Source organism: Chiroxiphia lanceolata, chromosome 4, assembly GCF_009829145.1.
Source record: "Chiroxiphia lanceolata isolate bChiLan1 chromosome 4, bChiLan1.pri, whole genome shotgun sequence".
In the NCBI taxonomy this organism is placed as follows: Eukaryota; Metazoa; Chordata; class Aves; order Passeriformes; family Pipridae; genus Chiroxiphia; species Chiroxiphia lanceolata.
The window spans coordinates 18,841,212-18,867,245 of NC_045640.1; the positions used below are offsets into that span (position 1 = coordinate 18,841,212).

At 39.8% G+C, this 26,034-nt stretch overlaps 1 protein-coding gene across 4 annotated transcripts in view; it reads right to left on the reverse strand.

Annotated features, from left to right (window-relative positions):
- The window catches only part of PPARGC1A (PPARG coactivator 1 alpha), a 369,787-nt gene that overhangs the window by 19,001 nt on the left and 324,752 nt on the right, over positions 1–26,034 (reverse strand). For 3 of the 4 annotated variants that reach the window (XM_032685184.1, XM_032685186.1, XM_032685185.1), the window contains exons 3-7: positions 13,665–13,859; positions 12,588–12,710; positions 11,494–11,698; positions 7,458–7,503; positions 7,276–7,349 (exon numbers count right to left, since the gene is read on the reverse strand). In XM_032685184.1, coding sequence (XP_032541075.1) covers positions 7,276–7,349; positions 7,458–7,503; positions 11,494–11,698; positions 12,588–12,710; positions 13,665–13,859 — 643 coding nt within the window. Of the gene's footprint in view, positions 1–7,275; positions 7,350–7,457; positions 7,504–11,493; positions 11,699–12,587; positions 12,711–13,603; positions 13,860–26,034 lie in introns of those variants that run through there. The other variant, XM_032685187.1, reaches the window with a different exon arrangement.

Below are 26,034 nucleotides of genomic sequence, written 5' to 3' on the forward strand. Positions count from 1 at the left end.
CAATGACTCTTTGTCTCCACAGTTCATTAACAGAGAAAACCATTACTAATGTATGTATAATACATTCTTATAAGCATAACTAGTACATTTTGCCTGAAATACGGTTTTGCAACTTAAACCCAAATGAACAATAGTACAACCACAACTGTAATGAACCATCGCATTTAGAACTAAATATTAGTGAGAGCCATGCAGTACAGAGTTCAAATGACACAGGTAAGTATTCAAAGACTAAAGATACTGCTAACTACCAGGATTGTTTATATAACAAATAGATTATATCATTGTGGTGAGACAAAATTGCAGGAAGTTCTACAGCCCATTCCAGTAAAGCCTAGGAACCGAAGCAGTACATTCCAGTTATTTTTATAAGGATAGAATAGAATTTTCAATATTTTCTGTAGAAATCATAGAATTTCTTCAGACTTTACAAAAGGATAACCCCGGACACCAGGGCAGAGTTAACAGCAAACAGCAGACGCTGTTTAGGAAATAATTTCTCTTCAGGTATTACATTACATTTGAAAAATTTGCTTCTGTCCAACTGATACTAATGTAATTTAGTAATATATGCTTAAAATTTAACAAATTAGATGGAGATTAGGGAGTTCTAGATAAGCCAGACCATTCTTAAGCATCCCAGAGGTTCACGCTATCCAAGATTTCTTCTTCTAGCCCAAGCAATGAGCTTTCCATTACTTCCTTAGCAAGAATGAAAAGAGAGGGCAGACAAAGTTACAGGAAATGTGTGTTTCAAACATGCCTATAGAGCTTTGTTTTGTATTTTTAAACATGCAACAGAGCTCAGCAGATCAATGCAAATGGAACATGTTTTATAGTGTTTTGCTGTAAAGAAGGAAAAGCGTCCATCAATGCATAGTGCTCCCTAAGGAGCGTAAATGGAGACTGGGAGTCCCACTGCATTAGCTGCAATGAATTTCTTCCAGAAAATAAGAAGATAGGAGTACTAAGGCATGAATACTTGATGTGAGAGAGATGCTTGATTTTGTCTGAATGTTTGGAAAAAATGTTTACGAGCTACCCAAGGCTATGTGAAGACTTTGCCTAATGCCACAAAAGTCAAAGAAACTGAGGAAAAGATTATGACATCTAAAACTGTAGTTACCTCAAATTTGAATTTAATAATAAAAAAATTTTGTGCAAAGTCATCACCATTAAATGATTTCCTCTGAGTCCTCAATTTTTTTTCTTTCTTCCCAAAAATTCACTTGAGACAACCATATGTGTTTCACACCTTATCCACCTCCAGACTGACAAATATTTTTGACTACCAAATGAATTTTTGGTAAAATGAAGAGTCCTCTTCAAAATTCTGCAGTAGTAATTTCCAGGTTAAAACTTCAGGCTCAGATTGAACAAATACTGCAGAAAGCAACTTTATAGATAAAAAGCTTAGAACCGACACTTTTACTTATGAAACTACACAGATCACGAGAACCTCTGGGGTTAGTCACTGGTTTTTTGGATGTACTTTTAAAGAAAGAATGAAGCAAAAATACAATCACTCCACAATGAACAGGCATATTTAAGAATTTCATGCAAAGAAACCCCAGAGATAATCCAATATTCAAAATAAAATATTGTTTCAAACCACTTCTTTAAAGCTTGTCCCGGCAGAAAGCAAGCAAAACACAGAGTACAACAATTTCCAAAAACCTGACAAGGAGTCCAACAATCTTCAGAGAAAGGGAAAAAAACCCCCCAAATCCTACCAAAAAACCCCTCACAAAAGTACAGACTGAGTTAAATTTACTGGCACTTCTCTTGCTGGCAGAACTGGGTTGGGGACAGCCTAACAAAGGGTTTCCTCATGGCATTCTGGCTTTTTTCCTGGTTTTCAGCAGAAGCAGGAAGTGCACAGGCAAGTAGAAACCGATAAAAGTTGGAAAATGTTCATTAACTTTTGAACAAACCTACACTGGGGGATGGAGGAGGGAGCAAAGTTTTGAATTCATGTCACCTCTATGGAGTTCATCTCCATCATCTCCAATGCGTCCCATGACCAATCTTCAAACTGTGACTTCTGAGAAAACCAGTTGGCCGCACACGTGTTCATCTTCACTCTAACCCCTGGTAATCTTCACCAAGGGTCATGATCCCACATCAGTGGCATTGCAATATCCTATAACCATTGGATTATTTCACACTCACCGATTTCTCCCCCAATGTGTACATTTTAGCGTTGACAGTACAAGGTATATTCCGTACTCTCTCTTGAACTTAGCAGGTTTTGACAGATTTATAGAAGGACAGATGGCCATTACGGGCTGAAGGCTGACAAGAGGCAGTTCAGAGCATTGTTAACACACTTGCACAAACTCTCAGCAGTGCAGCGCTGTGCAGAATGTAATTCAGACTATAGCTTTTTTATTGCTGCCTATTTTCTTTTGTCAAAAGAGCCTGCTGTGCACAGCAACAAATGGCTGCCATTACCCAGAATGTAATGGGTGTCAGACAAATCACGTAACACAAACAATCAAGAGTATGTAGGTCATATTTCAACGGAGCACAACCTTAGCAATATTTATGATTACTGCATTGAAATGTGCTCTATAATAAACAAGTACCTCTACATCACTCACACTTATGTACTTCTGCACAGCAAATCTGTTAGAAGTGGTACATACTCTACAATCATCCCCCCTAAACAGCCTTTTTTCTTTTTAAAGTAAAAGGCAAGTATTTTTTCATGACATGCTATGAAACCATTTTCTTTGTAGGGACTTTTCCTTAATTGAATAGCTTTGGTAAATGGTACGTTTGCACTTTGCCTTGCTCTGTCTATATACTACGAACTCACTCAGTGATCTTCTGCTTGAAAACAGTATACATCAAACTGTCAGCACTGCTGCCAAAGCAGCAGCATCCTCCCCGTGTCTGTGCAGCAAAAGGTGTTTGCATGTGTGCCAACTCTGCCACCTTGGCCACATGACTTCCTTCCAGAAAGTCTCTAGGAGAGCGAACTACGTTTGATACATTCCAAAACTCCACTACAAAAAACCCGTTAGTAACTCATTTAGCTCAGAAGCAGAAAATAGGGGAGTGCCTTTGCATATAAACGTGACATCTGGACTTCTTAGGTCTGATCTGCAATGCTGTTTTACGTAGACACAGACAGTTCTAAATCTCTGCTGTAACTTAGCATCAAATGTTTGATGACATTTATCGTGCTTTGAGGGAGCTGATAATTAATGTCTTTTGGGGAACGCAGCCCTGGAACCTTTCTACATGTGCACTGGGCTTTTGAGAGGCATTGAAAATGAATTCTTTCATACCTTTTATGTTTGAAAATGGATTGTCAAGGGAAACATTATTTAAGGTTACTTAAAACACTGAACACAAGATAACAGTTCAATTCAGTAGAAGAAGAGCTTTTGTGAGGTACAAGATTGTAGAAGCCAGGAAAATACAATAAAATTAAATAATCATCATATAATAAAAAACTACATGCTTGTTGAGTATTCAGTTTAATCCTGTGCTGCACAGAATAAACACAGATGCCTGAAAATATCAAATAATTTACTAGAATTTATTCCCTCTGGACAACTCTCCGTATCTCACATCTCATTTTATCTAAAGAAATCATTCAGAGGACAAAGAAGTTCTTATATGGCCGATTTTAAGTATTTGTTCTCACAAATAAGAGGTAATACAAATCTAGAGGTGGGCAAACTGAGGGTATCAGTATCCTCAAGGATGCTCATGAATTGCAATTCAAATCGATTGTGTTCATACAGCCTTTTCTGTCATCTTTTTGGAGAAATCAAATTTTGCACCCAGGACTGGTGAGGAGTTTTATACTATGATAAATTACAGGGAACTGTGTGCAAATGAGAGACTTTTCACCAAGAGGGTAGAAATAGCCTTTCAGTTACTGATTGAGTCTTAGGCATGTAAACCAACTCCACGTACTTAAATGGTGGCTTTGAGTATTTAGGAGTGAACAGTTTAAGAAGACACTGAGAAAACAGAGAGAGATAAATTAGAAGCCACGCCATCTAACATCTGGCATTCAGAAATTCGGCACAAAGTCTAATACAATCAAAATTTTAAAACAATCATTGAGGAGGCTTTGATTGCCAAGAGAAACACTGCCAACTTTGAGAAGGTGAGTCATCCTCCTAGTTCCTGGGCTTGCAGGTGCCCCCTCAACCTGACTAGTAACAAAGGGCAAAGAGGTCACACAGAATAATCCCATGTTTCTGGAAAACATTAGAGAGGTTCATGCCCATGGCCTCTTAGCAAGGCACTGACAAAGCAGCTGCCTGTGGAAATAAACAGAGATGAACCTCTTCTGAGCCCCCTACTCAGAATGAGGCTCACCTGACACAGGAAGTTCATTCACTACATTATCATCGCCTAGGACTCCCTCCATATCATGATGTTCTGGTCCATTTTCCCTAGAATAACACTAGAAATCAGCTTCAGGAGTTGGGATTTTAGATAGCAATGGACTTATTCCTGTATCATAGGCCACTTACTTAAAGCATATTCAAAGAATTCCTATATGTGGTGTAAAAACACTTTAAAAAATATTTGTTCCTTGTAACTTGACAAATCAATGTTTTGACAGTTTTAGGGAGGACAGAATTACATTCATGACTAGTAACGAATCTGCTATAAAGCAAGATATAGCATTGGCAATAGAACAGTTTCAGTTTGACTTTAGATACATGAATCCAAAATGTGTGTGTGACGAAGATTGATGGCTCATGTGGGAAATGCTTTTATTTATTTATTTTTCTACTCTAGTTAATTCATCAGTGAGGGAAGCAATGTTGTTTTCAGCAGAGAGATCAAGGGAGCTGCTATTTATATTAAAATACTTTGTGCTTCGATAGTGCAAGCGCACTGTTAATGGTCTTTTCAATTCGGTAGTGAGATCAAGGCAACTCCTATTTAAATTATAATAAATAGTGCTTGTACAGTGCAAGCTGCCCCATATAAGGACAATGAGCAATGTGGTTATCTGGATATAATTTGGAGTTGCCAGGGTCTCACTAAAGAACTTCAAGGTATTATCAATCACTACTGCCACTATTTTTTTTTTTAGTTGTTTTTTTTTAACTGAAGTGGGTCCCAGTTCTGCCATGATTTACATACATATGTTATAAATTCTTTGGAACTCCAGGTTGTTTCTCTTATGTACTTTGCTTCTGGCACAAGCAGACTCAGGACATAAGACACTAGTGCAATACAAATGAGTTAAAAAGTAAGACATGCATCTTTTTATAGATTTATATAAATATATGAATATAAAAATAAAAATCTATGTGTATGTGTAGGCAGAGATTAACACAGCTACTAAGTGATCACCTGAAACCTCCTCACCAGGTTGTGAAGACCAGAGCAAGTGCAACATGAAGTCCAAGAGCCACCATCACGTACACTGCTTGGTAACACTGCCCCAGCTCCCTGGCCACATACGTTCTACCAATTCTTACTTTTCCTGAATATCATCAGTTTATTTTCTAGCTAACCTCTATTTACTTCCAGAGGGAAAAAAAATCATAGAATCACAGTACAGCATTCCTGTTCACTGGATATGCATCCAGTTGTGCTGTTTTTCACAGCTTCTGATGCTTTTTATAATGCGCCAGTTCTCCTGGTTATATTGTCCAAGGAACTACAAAGCTGTTTTGTTTCCTCCTCTGTGCACAGCTGATGGAGCGGAATGAATTTGGTAATACCAAGACCATTCCCATTGCCATTATGGACGCAATACTAGAGGACTATCCAGAGGTCAGACTGACTCCCAATTTCTGTCTAGTCAGCTGATGGGAAGAGCAGGCTGCTGACTTTTTGGCTGGGAGAAAACACTGCTTCCTTCAGTGATTTCAACGGCTGCTTGTACCACTCTGCTGTAGTCACCTCGTCTGCCCCTTCCTGTTGGCAGCACTAAACACTGACTTACCCATGTGCTTACAAATGGGCACCCCTGTGCAGACTTGCTCTCCAGTAATGATAAAAGAGGCTTCTCCATGCTTCTGGCCTACTGGTACTGAATAGGATTACCCTCCTGCCTACAGTGAATTTTGCCATGTTAGTCATGATAGTTTTGCAAACAGATGGTGCATTGGAGGGACATTTCCTTTTGCCATGAGAAGAATGATTAAGACTGTAGGTTTCCAGGACACAGCAGAGAAAAAGAGTGCAGGTTTTAACGCTGAACTAATGAAAAAGTTTCAGAAAAAGTGAAATGATGGATGGTGGGAGGTGAAAGTCCAGTGTACATACACAAACCCAGCCTGTTGACACTGAATTTAGGGCCATGAAGCTGATTTTTGGTGCCTGAAGACATATTTTGCAATGTACCCCTCCCCCCATAATGCTCATATATCATAATGATCATATAATTTACAATCCACTGTTATCCTGAGACAAACACATTCCAAGAACATCTCTTATTTTTCAGTATTACACAACTGAGAAAGAAAACAGTCTTGGCAACAGCTCAGGTGGAGCTGAATGTGTTCTCTTGTGCTTGACTCTGGACACTTCAGGAAAACAGAGGCAAAACAGAGTTCAGAGGAAAGCCATAAAACAGATCTAAGTCTGAAGGAATTGACTTCAGCAGAAAAAAGAGCAGATGAATTAAATGAGTGATTAAATGGATGATGCATGAACTAAACCACTACATGATAAAAATCCTACAAATCTTCAAAAGGTACAAATCCAGGGATCAGAAAGGAGGAGACAGATAAAGAGAGGTTGTGTGAAGTGTGTTAATGGAAGAAATAAAGAAAAAGGAGGAATACAAAATTAATACCAGTTTTAAAAATTCCCTCTAGGCTATGGAATAGTTTTTCAGTGGTAGAGGAAAAAGCTGTTATTTGTGACATATTAATCTAGAATTGAAAAAGCCCTGAAACATGTAGTCATGTACAGCCCTAGACCAGCCTGGAGACAGACTGGATGGCATAACTTTTACATCTGTAACATCTATTACACCGTGTTGTGGGGTTTGTCTTTGAAAGATGGTGCTCAGCAGTACACAAATCTATGGGGAAATGGAGAAGTATAACAGATAAATGGTTTCATTCATATTTTCTCAGAAATTATGCTCTCCTGTGTAGGTTTGGAGACATATTTTCAAACACATTTCTTCTCAGGTAACTGTATAAAAAGTCACTGCTAAACTGAAGTTAATCTACTGGAGACACTGTGAGATCTCAGTGTACCTGTGGTATATTACAGTGAACAAACACACACGAGCCATGCTTAAAGGAAGAGCCAGCACTCTGCATTTCTCACCTGCAGTTCCAGAGAGTTCCACACTTAAGGTTTGTTCAATAGTCTTGTTCTCAAATGGGGAACCCTTGGGATCACTGGAAGACAGGGCACATTTATAAAAACAAGCTGAAATGGAGTTGCTGTAGCCAAAATCTACTGAACCCCCCTCCCTTTTATAAATGTTTGCACTTTTTAGTACTTACTTTGGTGACTCAGGCGTCAATGGAAGTGATAAACTTGTTGGTTTGGCTAAAGGAAAAAAGGAAACAATTATGGCATATTTAAACACTCTGTAATGAATACTATAAACATTTCTTTTTATTTTGGCACTGGAATCCTGTGGTAGTTAGTTAGGGCTGAACTTTGATATTCAATTGCCATTTTTTGTATCTTAGATAGATAAATAAAGAGACTCATCCTGATTCCTTATTACTAGTACCAAAAGGGCACTTAAATTTCAACAATTATTTACATCAATTACTGTACCTCTGAAATGCAGTACACAACCCAAATGCCAAGAACCTTTCAGAAGAAGAGTGGTACATCTTAAAAATCAATGAAGAACTCTACAGGATACACTGTGAAAATGTTATTTCTCTTAGAGTTAATTTAGACTACAGTTCACGTTTTATTTGGAAACAGGAGCAGCAGAATAACTACAAAGTAACAGAACGCTATGAATATTCAGTTAATTTTACTTCCACAATATACAGTTTTATATATAGCACTGAGAATAGGTTGTTTCTGTGAGGCCAGAGTCCAACCAGTTATAGTCCAAATTTCTGAAAATTATCCTGCAAACTATGACAAGCCATGGACATAGTCACAGATGGTTAAAAATGGGGTTGAAGCTCTCAGCACTATAATCCCAACATACGCAAAAAACAAAGCTCTGGCTATAAAAATACAAGTCTTTGTAGCTTTTATTCACACAAAATTGTATTTTCCTAAAGCAAGCCAAGAATTAGGATATTGTCATGCAACTACAATTCCTTTAATTGCCAGTAAAATGTTTAAAATTAAAAATTATATTACTTGCAAATTTTACTTTTTGGAAGTTAGATAGATGTTTTAAATACAAAGAACATTGTAGCAAGAACAACAGCAGGGGTTCTCTTCTGCAGATTAATTAAGACAAAATGTTCCCCTTGAACACTCCTGCACTGCAGATCTTTTGTCCAGAGTGTCACTACTGCATATTTCATATTCATTCTAGACTTGGAGCTCCCATTGACACGAAAGGATTTTATATGCAAATTGATTACCTTTAAAAGCTCTAGAGCATTCCTGAAGTAATATTACATTTTTTAAAAAAATTAACCCAGTTCTGAAGAGCTGCATATTGTTTCTCCTCCTCCCCGTATGAAAGTTAGAAATGGAAGCTCAGGTGTTCACCTGGGGTTCACCTTCCTCAGAAGTCACTGTCAGGGTATGGAGATGCACCTCAGTGAGTTATTTGATCCATCATGGCCACTGATTTGTGTATAAAACCAAACGTAACGTGACTCATCTTTGTGGGTAAGGCTCTGGAATAAACTTAAATACAAAGGCTTCCTTTTTTTTTTTTTTTGAGGATAAAAATCTACATGCCTTTACCCAGTTTAGGCTTTTTTAAGAAGCTGAATGTGTAAGAGCTATTTAAGCCTCCAAAAAGTTTCATTCTAGCTCTTATTAGCCCCACAGAGTAGTCCCACATCAGAATATACACATATTAAATTCTGAAGCACTGAGGCACAGTGCAAATCTGTCAGAGATGGGCACAGAACCAAGGCATTATCTCACACTTGCATGTATTAATTTTAGGTAGATATCACTGAGCAATCCCACTGAGAAATTCGCATACCGAAACACCCATTAGTTTTCTTATTGCTAGGCAATAAGTGCTTGTGCTTGTGCTTATTGCAAGTGCTTGACCAAACACTCTTCCTGTAAAGGATTCATCCTCCCATATAGCTACTGATAGTGTAAATATTTAGCCAAGACACTATCATTTTCCATGGTGCCTGTTTATTAGAGTTCGAAGGTCTACTGTGGTGTGGTTTTTTTCTTATTAAAAAGGGTTCACATCAAGTTGCTTATCCCTGTAAATTGAAAACATTCAGGTTCAAAAGAACTAAGTTTCCTCATGGGCAAATTTCAGTGGAAAACCTCAGATGATCTTTGGCATGAATGCGTTTGTGGACATTCCCGTGGGTTTGCAATATGCTTGCAACAGTTACCCTAAAGGAAAACAACGTTTGACTTATCCTTTGTTAGCTTTTCCTAACTTTGAAAGAAAATACCAGACTCTGATTATTTTTAAAACAGAAGGAGACAATTTTCTTGTACTTTTGATTATATGTTTGAAACCAATAACTGCAGGTCTGCAAATGTCAGTTAAATTTGTAAGGTTGATTCTGCATGAATTGATTGTCCAAGCTGAAAGCTTACATTCTTATATTTGTATTATATGCAAATTCATTGATATCGAAGTTATATATTGGTGTATGAGGCAAATTTGCTGAAAAACCCAACATTTTAGAAGCCTGTAAATTAAAGTGCAGGAATTAAAGAAGAGAGTAATTTCTCTCTACCTGCAATTCCTCCTGCAATACTACTAAAATCACAGTCATCTGTTAAACACTGGTAAGTTAGCTATATGTCCCTTTGGACTTTACTAACCTCTCCTTCTCCTTTCCACAACTCTGCATCCCCTGACTCTTTGTACTGAATCTACACAGTTGCCTCAGCTGGGGAACAAAAGCAGCTCTGATCTGATAGAAAGATTTTTTAATCCGTATTTATGTGTGCACACACATCTATATGTGTATAACACACACGTGTATATAGCATGACATACTTTATCACCTACCACCTTAGCATCCAACAGTGTTAGTAAAGCCCCCTGTAACTTCTGGCAGTTCTGTGTTTCCATAGCACTGCAGCAGTAACAGTCCCAGGTTTTACATGTACAGTTCAGTCTGGATTCTGCTGTGAAGCATACTGCCAAAGCCATCCAGAAGGAGTGGTAGTTGGCATCAAGAAGCTCTAGGGGCACTTGGATTTCTTTCTTAGAATTAATATTGTTCGGATAATTTGAGAACATAATGGAGAAATTCTGACACTTAGGATGTCAGAATGTACAGCTGCAAGAATGAGACTCAGTGGCGGGAAGGGAAGATTATTAAGTTTGCTTATACTTTCTGGTGCAGAATGAAAAAGTAGAATTGATGGATGCTGAAAATGCAGGTAGGAGGGAGGGGAAAAGAAGAAAAACCATACACAGTTTACAACTGCTGCTTTAAAAATACCAGAACAACACATTTAGGGTCATATCCTGATCTCTGTTGCAGCCAGATAACTTCCATTGACTTTAGTGGAGTCATCCAGGATTTGCACTGATGTGACTGAGATAGGCACCTGGCCTTCCAGATGCCAGGCCAATATAAACACGTAGATGTATTTTAAAGTAACAGTAACTTTAAAAAAGCTCCCTTTGGGCTCGTAAGCTTTTACAGCTTTCCTTTATCTTGGGAAAACAGACAGGGGAAGAGGGGGAGAGAAAGTGAGAGAGGAGGCTTTAAGTTCCTGCATCTCTGTCATAGACACTACCTGTAATATAGACCAGTTCTTTACGCATCGAGGGATACTAAAAGTCAACACAAGGGTTTAGTTTTGGCCATAAAGAATCCAAAAACGAGAGAGAAAGATCAGGATGGTAGCTAAACTTTCAACTATTTACAAAATAAAGTTACAAACTGGCATTCCAGCTTTAACAGGAATGACACATTTATTGCTTTCTCTGTAGCAGTGAGAGCACTATTTATTGTCTCTTTAGGACTATGTGGCAGGTTAACAATGCCTTCAGTTTTACACTAGCAAAAAAGAAAGAAGCACACTAATGAACTGGCCTGCCCAGCTTGTTTAGGGGTGTAATGATTTCTTAGTGGTACAGTTCTCTATGAAAAAGTATCTCCAGCTAGCTTGGTATATTACCATGTGGTATTTGTTTAACTTTTTTACCCGAGATTCTTTTTCTGAGCCTGGAGGCAATAAATAAAGGATTAAAATTGTTTAAAACTAAATCTAGCTAACTAATTCTAACTCCATTATACTGTTTTAAAATTGTTTTTACACAGAAGAGATTCTGGATTTACAACACTAATCCAAAGAACAGAAGTAGTATCAAGGGTATTCCCAACCACAGTATTTCAGCTTCCCTGCTGGTACCAAAGCTGTATTCTGCAGTCCCACACCTACCTTGCAGATGATTTGTCTGAGACTGCAGATGGGGCTTCCTTTTGGAGGTGCATTTCTCTTTGCTGCTGTTCCTGTTCTCTGCTGGTTTGGTCTGAGGAGGGTCATCATTCGTAGTCAGATATTTGAGAAGTTCAGAGCAGGGACGTCTTTGAGGCTTTTGCTGTTGACAAATGCTCTTTGCTTTATTGCTCCATGAATTCTCAGTCTTAAAAACAGGGCATAATAAAATAAAATAAAATAAAATAAAAACTAAAATTAGTGAGCTGAACCTTATCAGAATGGATATAGGTTTTCTGAAGAGATGAGATTTTCAATGAAGTGTTCAGTCTAAGTGTACTAGATCTATGAGCTGTGAATAACTGTTTGCAGAACAAGGAAAGAAAATTACATTTAAAATTCCTAAATGACATTTATGCAGCTTTTTATTTCATTTCTCCTACATTGCAATGTTCCTACTCAGCAACATGTAACTAACAAGACCCTACAGCGCCTTTACTGTGAACAAAAAAATAAGCTGGTTTAAACCTTAATTTGCTGCTGATTGCTTGACCCAGTATTCACAACTCTCTTAAGTACCCCTAAACAGTCCGTTTTCAGTTACAGTGAATGGCAAGACAAACATTGTTTAATACTGCCTGCTAACAGAATTATGTCAGAGCCCCCCATTCTATCCAATTAACGTCTAATATACATTTTTTGCCAAGAATAAAGGTTCATTTGTCTTAGCTCAGACAGCTGGTAAAAAGGCAGTCCCGCATCCTGGAGTCACTCACAAGCAACACCAGCCTGTCAGCAAATTTTATCGCGCCCCCTCCTACTCTGTGTATCAATAAAGCAGGCAAGAGTAACAGACGGTGGGACTACAACTGAACTCTGCCAAGAGAAAAAGCATAAATGAAATATTCAGAGCATAAAGGAGCTCAGGTGATTTTCTGGAACCCAGCCTATAATCCGTTCACATTTTTTTTAAAGCAGTTACAAGACAGTAGGCAGATTAATGCAATACATTCAGATCTACTGCTTATTTTGTTGCTGAAAGCATAGAAGACCTTGTTACACTTTTTTTTTCCTTATTATAAAGATTAAGTTTGTACCTTAACAACCACAGGGCTTGTTCTGATCCTGTGATTAGTGTTTGCATGGTTTTGTGTGCTGAGACCACTGCATTCATTGTAATTTAGCTGAGTGTTGGCTGGAGCCAGCAAGAGCTTCTTAAGCTACAAACACATCAGGGAAAGGGAAGTGGAAGGAAAAGAGTAAAGTTATGCATCTTTATGGATTAAAATGACTTATCTACATTTTTTGCATAGTTACTTAAAATTAGCTATATCAATTCCAACAATAAACTAGAAAGCAGGACTTGATATTCCTCAAGAGTAAACAGATTTCAAGTTCTTCTGGCTTGGCAGCACATTTCTGCTCCCTTTACTGCAGTATACTGCAAGGCAGGCAGAAATGACAGGAATCTTGGATTTCTGAATCCATGGCAAAATGAAATTCTTGGTGATCTGTTTGACAGAAGAGGCCTCTGATCTAGACAGAGACATTAATTTTAACAGACTAATGGATACAGTGTCAAGATTCAGGTATCTGGCTCTGCTCCCAGTGATAAGAGGCTTTCAGCAGAAACAGAATCAGGTCTCAAACTAGATTTACTGAGCAAAATGTGTATAATGTTTCACCCACATCCTCACCCAAGATTCAGTTTTGCCCTGGTTAGCACTAAGCTGGTGCTTACTGGTCAAATTAATGTTGAAGGCACAAAATTAGCCCCGCATCCCACCAGACTCATTGGGTCTTTCTTTACAGATCACCAAAAATGACATCTAAACATACATAACAAAAAGAACCCCAAGAAATGAAATATAAATTAAGAGCCATTACCCTGGCTTATACGAATAGAATGATAAGCAGAAGTGTCAACGCCATTAGCTCAAGTCTCAAAAACAATATTTTCAACAACATTTTAACAGATTGTTATATTAATCATCATATAGCTATTGGACTATTTGATGGGGGGTTTTTTCCCCCGGTTAATTTTCAGTTCTTTACTTGATTTTCCTCTCCAGTCTAAATGAAAAGTCCAGACCTTACTGTGACTACATCATACCCATGCAGCGGGTAGCCAGAGGCACATCCAATTCCTGTTAAACAGTAGGAAGGGTTCTTACTAGAGACGGCTCTTCTGCCTCCTGAGTTGGAGGGGTGCCGTCGGGCATTGGAGAAGGGCTAGCGGCATTTTCGTTGGTCACATCTCCATCTGTCAATGCATCAAATGAAGGCAATCCATCCTCATCCACAGGGATGCTGTCCAGTGTTTCAGTGAGAACAGCTAGCAAGTTTGCTTCGCTCTCTTCATCTATCTTCTGTGGGAGAGGACAAAACAAAAAGAGGAACAAGGTGAGAAGAGAAAAGGAACAAAAACGATGCCTCTGTATGTGAACAAGCAGACAACACTTAGTTAAATCAGCCCTTGAAACAGTAACCTGCAACAGAATCTCAGAAGATGTAATTAGGTGCAATAAAATGATCCATCTCTGTTCCAGAGAAATCACTTTGCACCTGTGGTGTATTGCTAGTTTGCTTTTCTTCTACAATTCTTTTTTCTATCAGGTGTTAACAACGATAAGTAATCACCCAGGGATTGTATTACAGGATATGCCTAAGATACTGACACCTAATGATGGTGTCAGCCCAGGCTGTCTCTTTCTTTCTCTTTTCAACATTGAACACTAGCTAATTGACCTGACAAAATTGCAAGAATCAGACAGCTAGTCAGGAAACCAAAATGAATCACCGGTGAAATATGGAAAACCTTGTTCACATCCGAGGTTCAGTGTGAGAAAGGGCTTCCTTTCCACACTTCTGCAAATCCTTGCTCCAAACCCAAATAAACAGCTTCTCATTCCTGAGTATTCTTGCGTAAGAATAGCCAGCAGGACTCATATTATAAATGGCAGGCTGTATGGGTTTCTTTTAAAGAAACGTACTAGGCCAGTTACCTTTGAAGTTGTCCTTTTGAATTATGTCATTTGCGTGCTCAATGTATGCATTTATCTAATTCAGACTGCAATTATAAAAAGTAGATTAATTCCTAATCAGATGTGGCTGTAATGTTAATTTATATCTTATTTCAGCAACAACAGTTCTTTTTGTCAAATTGAGTAAATTTAAGTGCCTTTCAATTTTTTAATGAAATATAGTCCCTGCTGTATATTAAGGTAGAGATTTTTTGAGTACTGAGAAATAGAACTGTGTAAAAATCATTATATTTATTTTTCAGAAAGATTGGAAATTGATCTTGAAAGATCAATTATCTGGGATTCCTAGGCTGATCCTAGTACTATTAAAGTAAATGAAAAGCCTTTCACTGATTCCAGGGATACTAGCTTCAGAGTAGTTCCATCAGGCTCCATGTTCACCCTCTGAAAGGACTTCAGCTAAGTTCAAATCTCAAAAGTTTAGAAGTGAACTAGCAAGACAAATGGCATCAGTAAGACAAACAAGCATGAAAAAAAAAGAAGTTAGAAAAGGCAACAACAAAACATTGCCAAGTTACACTACCAAAAAAAAAAATTAAAATCATCAAGTGAATCTGGGTATCCCCTTAGCATGACTTTTTTCAGTAATACTTTTATCTAGCAGACTCCAAACAGAGATGATCATAAACCACACAGATAATTGCTCCTGCCAGGCTTCTCTGCCAAATCACACCTCACGGCTTCTAACATAAAAGCTGTCTTTGAGCTAGAAAGCTAAGGCAGAGCACAAACTGTACTGGTGCTTACAGCATCATCTCCAAGAAACAAATAAATACTCAGCCAGGCTACTGCTAAGGAGAAGCACTTACTTAAAAGGCCAAAAGGCTTTCTGGCCACTGAGAAAAAGTGTCCAAGTTCCGGTATCAGGTGATTTCCACCATACCAAGCAGACGCATGCACAGAGATGTGATTATTCAGAGTGCAGAGGATGGAAACGACAGAGGGGAGCCACCTTGCGAATAAAACTCACATCCAGCTTTTCACAGCCACTTTCTGAGATGAAAAGAGGAAAATTATGCTGCCCCTTCTAGAATAGTAAGAAAAAGCATTATTGGGCAAAAAAGCATTTTAAATGCCAGTGTTTCTTCCCAATGGCATTTCAAGCCCCTTGCAGGCGGTGGGATAAATGGTGTGAGAGCCAGCCCTTGGGCCTGGGGTGGCTGTGAGGGGGTCTGGATGCGTGACCCCAAGCCCCACACCAGGAACTTCTTCAGCAAGTCTAGCTGGTGGGGCACACTGCTGAGTCCTGTATCTTATAAAGCTGACAACTAAGCTGGAAGTGTTACTATTTCTAACAAGGAATGCCTTCTTTAATAATAGCATGCCAGAAGAAATCCTGATATTTGCTGTTAGCTGCTCAGCTCTCATGCTTTAAAAACAGACATTCAAGTGTGCTGACATTCAAGAACAGAAAGTTGAGTGGACACCGATCCTCATCACAGCAATTTCAATTAGTTTTGTACAAGTTTCAACATTCAAACACCCCAGAGAAAGCAGAGGATGTGACAAAGAGGACTCTGTTAAACAATTAATGTCACTTTCCATTATTGCTTCAGTCCCAATTTACAGAGCAAATAAATCAAAGTCACCACAGATGAAGCACACTAGCTGGCTAACACATGTCTATTCACAAACGACAAGGAAGTAGGAACACATTAGTAAAGAAAATGACATTGCTAGATAGCCTTTCAAAGGTTTAACTATGGTATTGCTCCTAATTGTCCTAAATTACTGTTTATAAAGAAACACAATTATCAGATACAGCAGAAATGGTGCTGAAGGGAGATGCGGAGGGAGAGATGGTCAGGTACATCAACAACTGAGCAATAATCACTGAAGCAGCAGTTTTCTCCTTTGCTATTACAGCCTGAGTCCTGGTGTTGACAGCACTGGGGAGAAGCAACTCCATGGCCAAATGCAGGCTCTTTCACAGTTTCAGGACTGTCACTGCAGAAGTTCACATTTCAGACTGGCATCCAACCTGCTCATCACACAGGCACAGTGAGTCAGAAACAGCTGAGCACCTTCCATCTACGTCGAGGTCAGAGGATGCACTGTATGCTCTCTGGAACTCACTGCACCATATCCCTAACTTGAAGCAGGATCTCACTGAAAGGGTTTGCTTCCATCTAAAGGAGTAAATCTTAAGTATTTAGACCACCTAAATGAACTATAGTGTGTAAGTAAAAGGAGTGGAGGACAATCTCAAACGTAAAGCTGCATGGCAAATACATGCAGTTATTAAACTCTTATGAAAACAATTTATAATGACTGTATCTTGCTAACTAGTGGCTCTTTTTAATGCAGAAGCAGTTATGAATCACTTCCCAGTCACAGTGGATGAAGTTCTTAACATCGATGGTTGTTAACATAAACATGTTGAGGCCAGAAGTTCTTGATCTCTGTAAATTTTCACCCAGATGAAAGAGACAAGGAACCCAAGTACGTCACAAAATGCATATGCTTCCATGTTTCTGACATCAAAAATTTCCAGTGTATCCAGAATGCCATTAAGTCTGAAATGAAATAAAATTTGGTATTGGTGTCACTCTGTATTGCAAATGCAAGAGGGGTAAACTGCCAGAACACCAACCAATCCTCAAACATGATTGATCTAGGAGTCTAAAGACCATGAGAAGTTTCTAACTGTGCTATTCTCTGCTTTTACATGCTTTGCTCTAATCCTTTAATATTTCTACAGCACTAAATTCTCTCTCTGAAAACACTTTAATAGTTGTGTAACAATCTAATTGGGTTTCTGCCTTCAGTAAAACGTCTCTAGAGATATTATGTCTTTGGCCAGTGAAATGAGTTGATAATTTACCCACACAAAGGTATTTAAATCCTCTACCCCTGATGATTCTTTCTCTTTTGCTTATTCTGACTATTGATGGAGCTGGGTTCACCTTGTGGTTAGCATTTTAATCTGTAATACCTGTTACTTGTCAGCAATCCATAGAGGCCACAGACGCCAAAGACTGAGCTGTAACAGAGGCTCACCCACCTTGTCTTTCACATGCATCCCTTTAGGGTGCATATAGTGAGCAATGTTGTGATTTTTCTTTAAATTTTCTTCCTTTAAAAAAGATCATGCAACATTATGAAACCACTGTCATTACCATCAGATTGGGTTCAAGAACACCTAGGCAAACTTGACATTCACAAGTCCACGGGCCCTGATGGGATGCATCCACAAGTGCTGAGAGAGCTGGCAGACACCATAGTGAGGCCACTCACAATCATCTTTGAGAGGTCGTGGTGATCAGGAGAGGTGCCTGAGGACTGGAAGAAAGCAAATGTCACCTCAGTCTTCAAAAAGGGCACGAAGGAGGACGCAGGGAATTACCAGTCAATCAGCCTCACCTCAACCCCTGGAAAGGTGGTGCAGCGCCTCATTCTGGAGGCCATCTCTATCCACACGGATGACAAGAAGGTGATCAGAAGTAGTCAGCATGGATTCACTAAAGGTAAATCATGCTTGATGGACCTGATTGCCTTTTATTATGAAACAACTACCTGGATGGATGAGGGGAGAGCAGTGGATGTTGCCTACCTTGACTTCAGGAAGGCTTTTGACACTGTCTCTCACAATATCCACACAGGCAAACTAAGGAAGTGTGGGTTGGATGAGTGAACAGTGGGATGGATTGAGAACTGGATGAATGGCAGACTCCAGAGCACTGTAATTAGTGGTACAGGGTCTAGTTGGAGGCCTGTCACTAGTGCTGTTCCTCAAGGTTCAATATTGGGCCCAATACTGTCTAATTTATTCATCAGTGACCTGGATGAAGGGGCAGATGCCTCCTCAGCAAGTTCACTGATCACACAAAGCTGGGAGGAGTGGCCAATATCCCACAGTAATGTGCAGCCCTTCAGAAGGACCTCGACAGGCTGGAGAGATGGGCAGAGAAGAACTGTCTGAAATTCAACGAAGACAACTGCAGAGTCCTGTACCTGGGGAAGAGTAACCTCATGCACTGGGACAGGCTGGGGGCTGACCTGATGGAAAGCAGCTCTGTGGAGAAGGACTTGGGGGTCCTGGTGGACAACAAGTTGTCCATGAGTCAGCAGTGTGACCTTGTGTCCAAGATGATCAATGGTATCCTGGGGTACAGTAGGAAGAGCATTGCCAGCAGGTGGAGGGAGGTGATCCTGCCTCTCTACTCAGCCCTAGTGAGGTGCACCAGTTCTGAGCTCCTCAGTACAGGAGGGACATGGAGCTCCTGGAGCCCGTCCAATGGAGGGCCTGAAGCATCTCTCTTATGAAGAAAGGCTGAGGGAATTGGGCCTGTTCAGCCTCATGAAGAAACAACTGAGAGGGGACCTCATCAATGTCTATAAATATCTGAAGGGAAGGTGTCAAGAGGATGGAGCCAGGCTCTTCTCGGTGGTGCCGAGCAATAGGACAAGAGGCAAAGGGAAGAAACTGATGCACAGGAAGTTTCATCCGAATATGAGGAAGAAATTCTTTACCGTGTGGGTGACTGCGCACTGGAACAGACTGCCCAGAGAGGTTGCAGAGTTTCCCTCATTAGAGATATTTAAGCACCATCTGGCTGCAATCCTATGCAATGTGATCTAGGATGACCCTGCTTGAGCAAGGAGGTTGGACCACATGACCCATTGTGGTCCCTTTCAACCTGGCTCATTCTGTGATTCTGTGATCTCTTCTCGAAAACCTTGAAGCCAGCATGCAGATGTCCTGACTCAGGACTGTAGCTCCTGCCATCACCATGGATATCCTGATTCACTCCAGAAAAGGGTCAAGCCCATCTTTAAAAAATCTTTTCAAAATGTTAATAGTATCTCCAACATCTTCCCTCTGACTCCCCTCTGCCTTTCATTTGTGATTAGTACGTGCACAACTTTTGCTTACTGTATCTCAAGGAGTGAAATCAGATAATGAATGATGATGCTCTGAAGTTTCTTTACTGACAATCTGAATAGTGCAGAGGCCCGTTGTGATTCATACTGAAAGATCGGGGTCTAAACTGTGTTATTAATCCACAGCCCCGAGGAGCTGGGAGCAGTGGCAGCTTGCCACGTCTTCATAAAAAGCCCAGGAAACTTTGGGACAGATCCACAGCTGGTAGAAGCTGTCACTGCTCCAGCAGCCCAGCTTGGTAAGCAATTCAGAGCAGCCAGGTGTACATCAGAACTCACAAGGGATCACCATTTCAACATTATCGACTCATTTCTCCTCAGTAGCCTGTGATCTATTCATAGCACAATTAACAAAGAAAATAAAAGATTTTCCTCCAGCTGAAAATATCTGAGTGATCTAAAAATACTAATACATTATGACACTACTTTCAAACGCACAAAATTGACTTCTGAGTACATCTGGGACTTCCAACAGGATTTAATTCCTTAATGACAAATTTTGGAATATGAATGTCCTTAAGATTCATACTACTAGGAGAAATGAGGGGTACAGAGTCACCCCTTTTTGCACATAAGGATGCAAAGGCACCAAAAATTTCATCAACACCACCCAGGCCCTGAGTACCTCCTGCCCACAAACAGGCAGGAGTAGGGGCAGATGGTATCTCAGCCCTGGCCCCACAAACCAAGCTTTGCCACATGAGGATAAGCAGCCAGAGGCTGGACAGAAGCACAGGGAGGGTAGGAAGTGTGCTGGTATTCCTACTCCTGACAGACAAAAATGAGAATGGAGGTAAAGGACGGTGAAAGGGAAGAATTACAGCCCAAGTTTTCCCTCCTCTGGAGCAGAAGGAGCCAACCTGCCATGGCACTGGCACAGACAGTGCTGTCATGGTGATTTTTCTGCCTTTTCTATGTGCTGTCCAAGGCAACTGCCTCCTTCTCCTCAACTTAGAGCTGGCCATACCCAGCACCAAACATGAATTAGTGGTCCATGTGGAGAACCACTTGTTCCACACCTTACCAGCTCACAACTAGTCAGATGCCACAATATATGTTGAGAAGTATCTCAGCTTTTATTTTACTGTTCAACTGCTTTGCAAATCCTTAGGCATCCTGTGCTGTCTTACAGTAAAAATTCACATGATGCATTTGCATTAGAACGTTTTTCCAAGGTCTGTTAGTCTGGTCCCCAAGAGACACTCCCATAATTGAAATGCTTAAGTCCAGAGCTATCAATTATCTTTAAAAACAAAATGGAGTCCCACTAGGAGAAAATTACAGCCAGGTTTCTTTATATGAAGTAGAAATATGGGGATTAATTATCACCACCCCTGTGCAAATGCCTTTAGGGTATGGAAAGGAAACAAGAGATCTTCTTTTCTTGAAGGAGACAGCTATATTCATACTTTTCACGTGCACCTGCAAGCAAAGATGACTTGAATCCAGAGCTTGACTTCTGCTTTCAGCAGTCCCACTGCCCAGCATACAGATCATGGATATATCTCACCTGTAGGACCAACCACATCCCTGTATTTATGTAAAAACTTCCCTCCAGCTGGATTTCTGGAGATACTGTACAGATCTGAAGCAATGTGCTCTACCATCCTGCTCTCCTCCCAAACAATGTTAAATAAACAGTGTGATTCTACATAATGCAGGTGCTGCAATGCTTAACTTCCAGAGCTAGGTTCCTGGAAGGGAACAAACCCCCAGCATCACTCCCAGGGACATTATGGCACCACTGGAAGGATGTGCACAAGGTCTGCAGGCTGAAGGAGATGGGAGCACCTGTAGCATCCATTTCTCCCTTCCCTTCTTCAGGGTATAACAACATAAGAGTAACAAAAATATTATTATTATTATCATCATCATCATAATCGTTAATATTAATATACTCAACATGTTGTTTATTTCTCAAAAAGTTCTTATGTTTAATCTTGGTAACTGAACTCAGGTTGCTTTCTCTCTGAGAGACAGGCTCACCTGACATCGTAAAACTTCTGTGAAGTATTTCGTATCAAAGCATCACAACACAAAACCACAGCACAGGTCATTTGCAAAGAGGTTTTTCTTTAATATTGTGCCCTTGATCACCCAAAGTAATACTGCCATAGCTCCTGTGAGATGAACTATCTTTTCAAGTGAAAAATCTAACCTTTCTGCTCTAAGCTAAACATGTCAGTTTAAAAGAGCCTACTAAATATTCTTCTACCACAAAGTCACTTTTTTTATTGCTTCTAACAAGTCGTTGCAGTTCAGAAGTTTCCATTATAGCCTGGCAATTAAGTTTCTAATAAACTGAAGAGCTACTAATTGACTTACTCATCTCACAAACTTGAGGATCCAGCTAGCAACCTATATCTTAAATCTTCTGACCAAAATTCATCCACTTTTTGCAACACATTGCAATTTCATTTGTGTAAGCTGCATCCTTCCCCTCTATCATAGTAATCTTTGATTTTGGGGAAAAGAGAAAAGAAAAAATAATCTGAGAGCAAGCTATTGTGCCATTGACTGTGTTAAGGGGACCAGTGATAAGGTATTGCTGGAATTGTAACTCTAACCCAATATTAAAAATTTATGGTAAGTGAAACCACAGAATCTTTGGAAATGCAGTCAATTTGACTCAGTATCAAAAGGTCACTCTATTCAATTTATACTTGATCCTGAGATCAAAATTCTTGATATTGAGAAAACACTTGAAAGCAAATCATCATCAGTTTGGGCCTCAACATTTACTGACTACATAGGCTAATTTGCTGATTATTAAATAAATACTCTACCCATGTTTTGTACTGGGTTAGCTCAGCGGGGGTGTGTGTAACTTCTACAGGACTTGACACCGTAAAAGCCTCGCCAAACCTCTTAACAGGATCTGCATGCTTGTAATGCTGAGGCACACCATAGGCTTGCTCATGCTGTCTTGCCCAGTGTCAGGGAAGACCACCTGATCTTCATGGGTGCAGGGGGAACTGCAGCAGGGGAAGACCTGGTATGTCTTGTCCAGCCCTCAGTGGGTTATATTTGGGCTGAGCTCCCCAGCAAAGCACAAAACTCCGCGTTTCTACTGTGTAAAAACAAGAGCAGGGAAAATGCAGAAGTGCAAAGGGAAGGAAGAGCCTGATGAAGAGCCGCAGAAAAAAGAAAGGCTGCTTGCTTCACTGTGCAAGACAGCCAGAGGACCTACTGCGGAGGTGACGTTTGCTGCCTGCCAGCACTAGTGGGAAAGCATGGGCGAGCAGAGGAGCAGGTGAGCTGCTGCTGGGGAAGGGGGATGTAGGACATTTAGCCTGACCCACACGAGTAGCTCACTGCTCAGGGTGTGAGAGGTCAGGCAGGCTGCCCTCTGAGCTCACCACCCAGAAGGTTCCCCCCTGGAGCAGCAAACAGCATCTCTTACCCATCCTCCCTTCCCCATTCACAGGCAGTTGTTCGTGCACGTAATAAGGTCCTGAGCACCAACCCAGACAGAGATTTTAATTATTATTATGCACCTAAAATATACAGGAGGGTAGAGAGTTAAGTTCTTGGGGTCTCAGTACAGACAAGCTCTAATGGGGAGTGGGTATTGTAGAAAGAGGGAAGAAGGGGAAAGAAGGCTACAGGCTACAGCATAAAGCAGGGAAGACATTTGGGACTGTCCCCATTGCAGAGCTTTCAGTGATACTGTCAGCAGTATTTCAGTCCAAATAGTCAAGCACTGCTTGCTCAGATTTATTTATTTACTTGATTTATGGCCCATGACCACACTAATCTCTCTATGCACTGACATAAAATTTTTCAACATTCGTATACCTTTGTTAGGCACCATGGTATATCCTGGCGAAAAAAAGACTACATATATTTTGAAGTGATGATTTCACACATGTAATTGATGTAAAAAACCTGTTTGTCCTCTTGATAATGACAAATATTTCTAAAAACTGCACTTGAATGGTAGTATAGACCCTTCCTTGGCAACTATGAAGCACGATTTTGTTGCTTTTGTTCATTCTCTATTTCAGTGTTGCATTTGCTTTAGTTTTAATTATATTGCATGTGTCAGGATGCCTATAATCATCCCTACTTCTATCTTGAGATTTATGACTCTAAAGAAATATAAATTTAAGGGTAAAATTATATATAATACAGTAGAGAAGAGTTTACATATTTTTTTAATTTTGTTCAATTATGCAGAGATTGTTTCTTGTGCAAATGAAATACAAAATCAAAAATTCATTTTTAAACTGCAAATTAAGGCACTTCTATCTGGTGCTTTTACTATTAGAAAATTGAAATTTAATTTTACCAGGAAGTCAGCATTTGTAAAATATCAACTTTATTAAATGCTTTTTATGATGTTTTAATTTTTCAGCATGTTCAGCTTCAGCAAATCTACCACCATGCCTGTTGAACATGTATGACAAACACAAGTCATGTCTGACAGGAAGAGAAACACTGGTTTTTCTTACAGCTGCAGCATGAACGGGTCATAAGAGGATATATGCATCATATATATGACGTATATATTGATATATATGGATACATACATCATTAATATATCTGTGCTTCCCATAATTTTTTACTGTAATTTAACTGGATGGCTGCTACCCGGTCTGAGTTGGCTAAAAGAGTTTAATCAGACACAACACGAAATCTTGTTTACAAGATTAAAGATGCATTTCCTTCGTATGTTTTACCTATGTAGCTATGCTGCTGCCTTTAGGTGTCACAGCAATGGCTTAAACATCCTCCTCATATGTACTAGCAGACGTGTTGAGTGACACACATACTATTTAGAGAGGTGGTTTAGCTAGATAAAATAAACCTCAGGTACCTGTACTGTGAGTGTCCCAGGCTGAAACCAACAACAGCTCCTTCATGATGAAGCACCAAGTGAGAATGTGGAGGTGCCACAGTAAGGAAGGTGCTAACAGGTTTAACAGCACAGGTCACAAGTGCATTTTGCCAGGCTTTTCAAGGAGCCTTTACAGTCTCATGAAAATAAAATGGAAGCCTGGACCAGTAGGCAAGTAAGTCCTCGCCTTAAAAAACAATGATTGAACAGTACATCCTGTTAAACTCCTACAACCACCTAGAATACTGTTCAGGATGAGGATATGCATCTGCACTTTCCGAAGTGAAACATCTGGATTCGTATATGTCTTATAATATCCTTAACTATGTATTTTCTTGATTTGTCACTCAGTGCTAAGAGTTTAATGTTCTTTTAACGTAATTTTGTGTATGCAAATAGAATTCTAAAGTAGAAATGGTGATTTTAAAATGGAAAACATTTAAAAAAATAAACATCCCAGAAGGTCTATCTGTTGCACAGTCTCCTCTAGAGCACGTGCACCGTTGGCTTGATTCTAAGTTTCCTGCAGTTCACTAGTCTTCACAGACAATGGTGATAAAATCAAGTTGACAATAAAATGTAAAACTAATTTGCTAGTTTACACTAAGGCTACCATGTTCATTTACCCTCAACCAGTCTAGCAGAGTTAGGTAGTGCATGCATATTGTGGTGCACACTACAGTTCCCCCTGCAGTTGCCTCTCTTCTATTTACTTCTTAATTTATTGCTTATTCTCTGCTCATCTTTTAAAAGTCTCCATATTCCTGATCACCAGCTCTCCATCTGTACGATGTACACAATTCCAATCTGTTTTGTGAGGCACTGATGTTAAGCAGTCTCTTTTTCATCAGAAACGGTGAAAATCAACCTGGGCATACTTTTTTTAACCTCTTAAAAAATGACAAAGAACAGGTAGTCAAGTCCAGCTGTACTTACCAAAGCACTAAATAACATTAATAATTAGGCCATAAGTTTCTTTAGACAGGGACTGTCTTTTTGTTATGTGTTCACATAACTGCTTTCACAACAGTGTCCCATTTTACCATCGGGCTTTGAGATGCTGCCAGAGCACCTATAATAAATAATTTGGGGTACTACTATTTAATCCTGCTTGTAACCTAAAGAAAAAGAACTTAGGCCCAGATGTTCAGCTGCTGTAAATCAGGGTCTCTCCACAGGTTTTAACAGAGCTATGCAGATTTACACTAGCTGGGGACCTGGTCCTCTGCGCTCTGTGTATGTTGATGCTGAAGCTTAGAGCAGCAGTTCCAGCACTGTGTATCTGTACTGCCCTGTCCCAGGACTAATGGCAGTCCAGCCACAGGCAAGCAAGTGTGGAGCACTATATTGCTATGAGGAAGACACTGAGTTTAAAAGTGGCTTGGGTTCATCTTGCCTACAATGTGGTACACGCTGTGCTCACATTCCCTACTGGAAATACACTGACATTATTTGTTCATGTCAAGTGCATCTTCAATTTAAAAGTTATCCCTGCTGAAGTTAACACGAGTTGTAATTTGAGCCTGTGTAGCTGCTAGATGCACAGCCAAAACCCCATGGGACGTGCCTAACCCCAGGAATAATGAGTAAATTGAAACCATTTGAATACTAAACCAGAGATAGGACCCTGCAGATCACTGGCTTCAACATAGCCTACGATTTCCTAGCTCAGATGGCCTCCCTTTGTATCGAGGTATTGTCTCCTGCTCTATCAGCATCCAAAATGAGAGGGAAGAAAGAGGGGAAGGGAGCTGTGGATTGGAAACAACCCAAGAT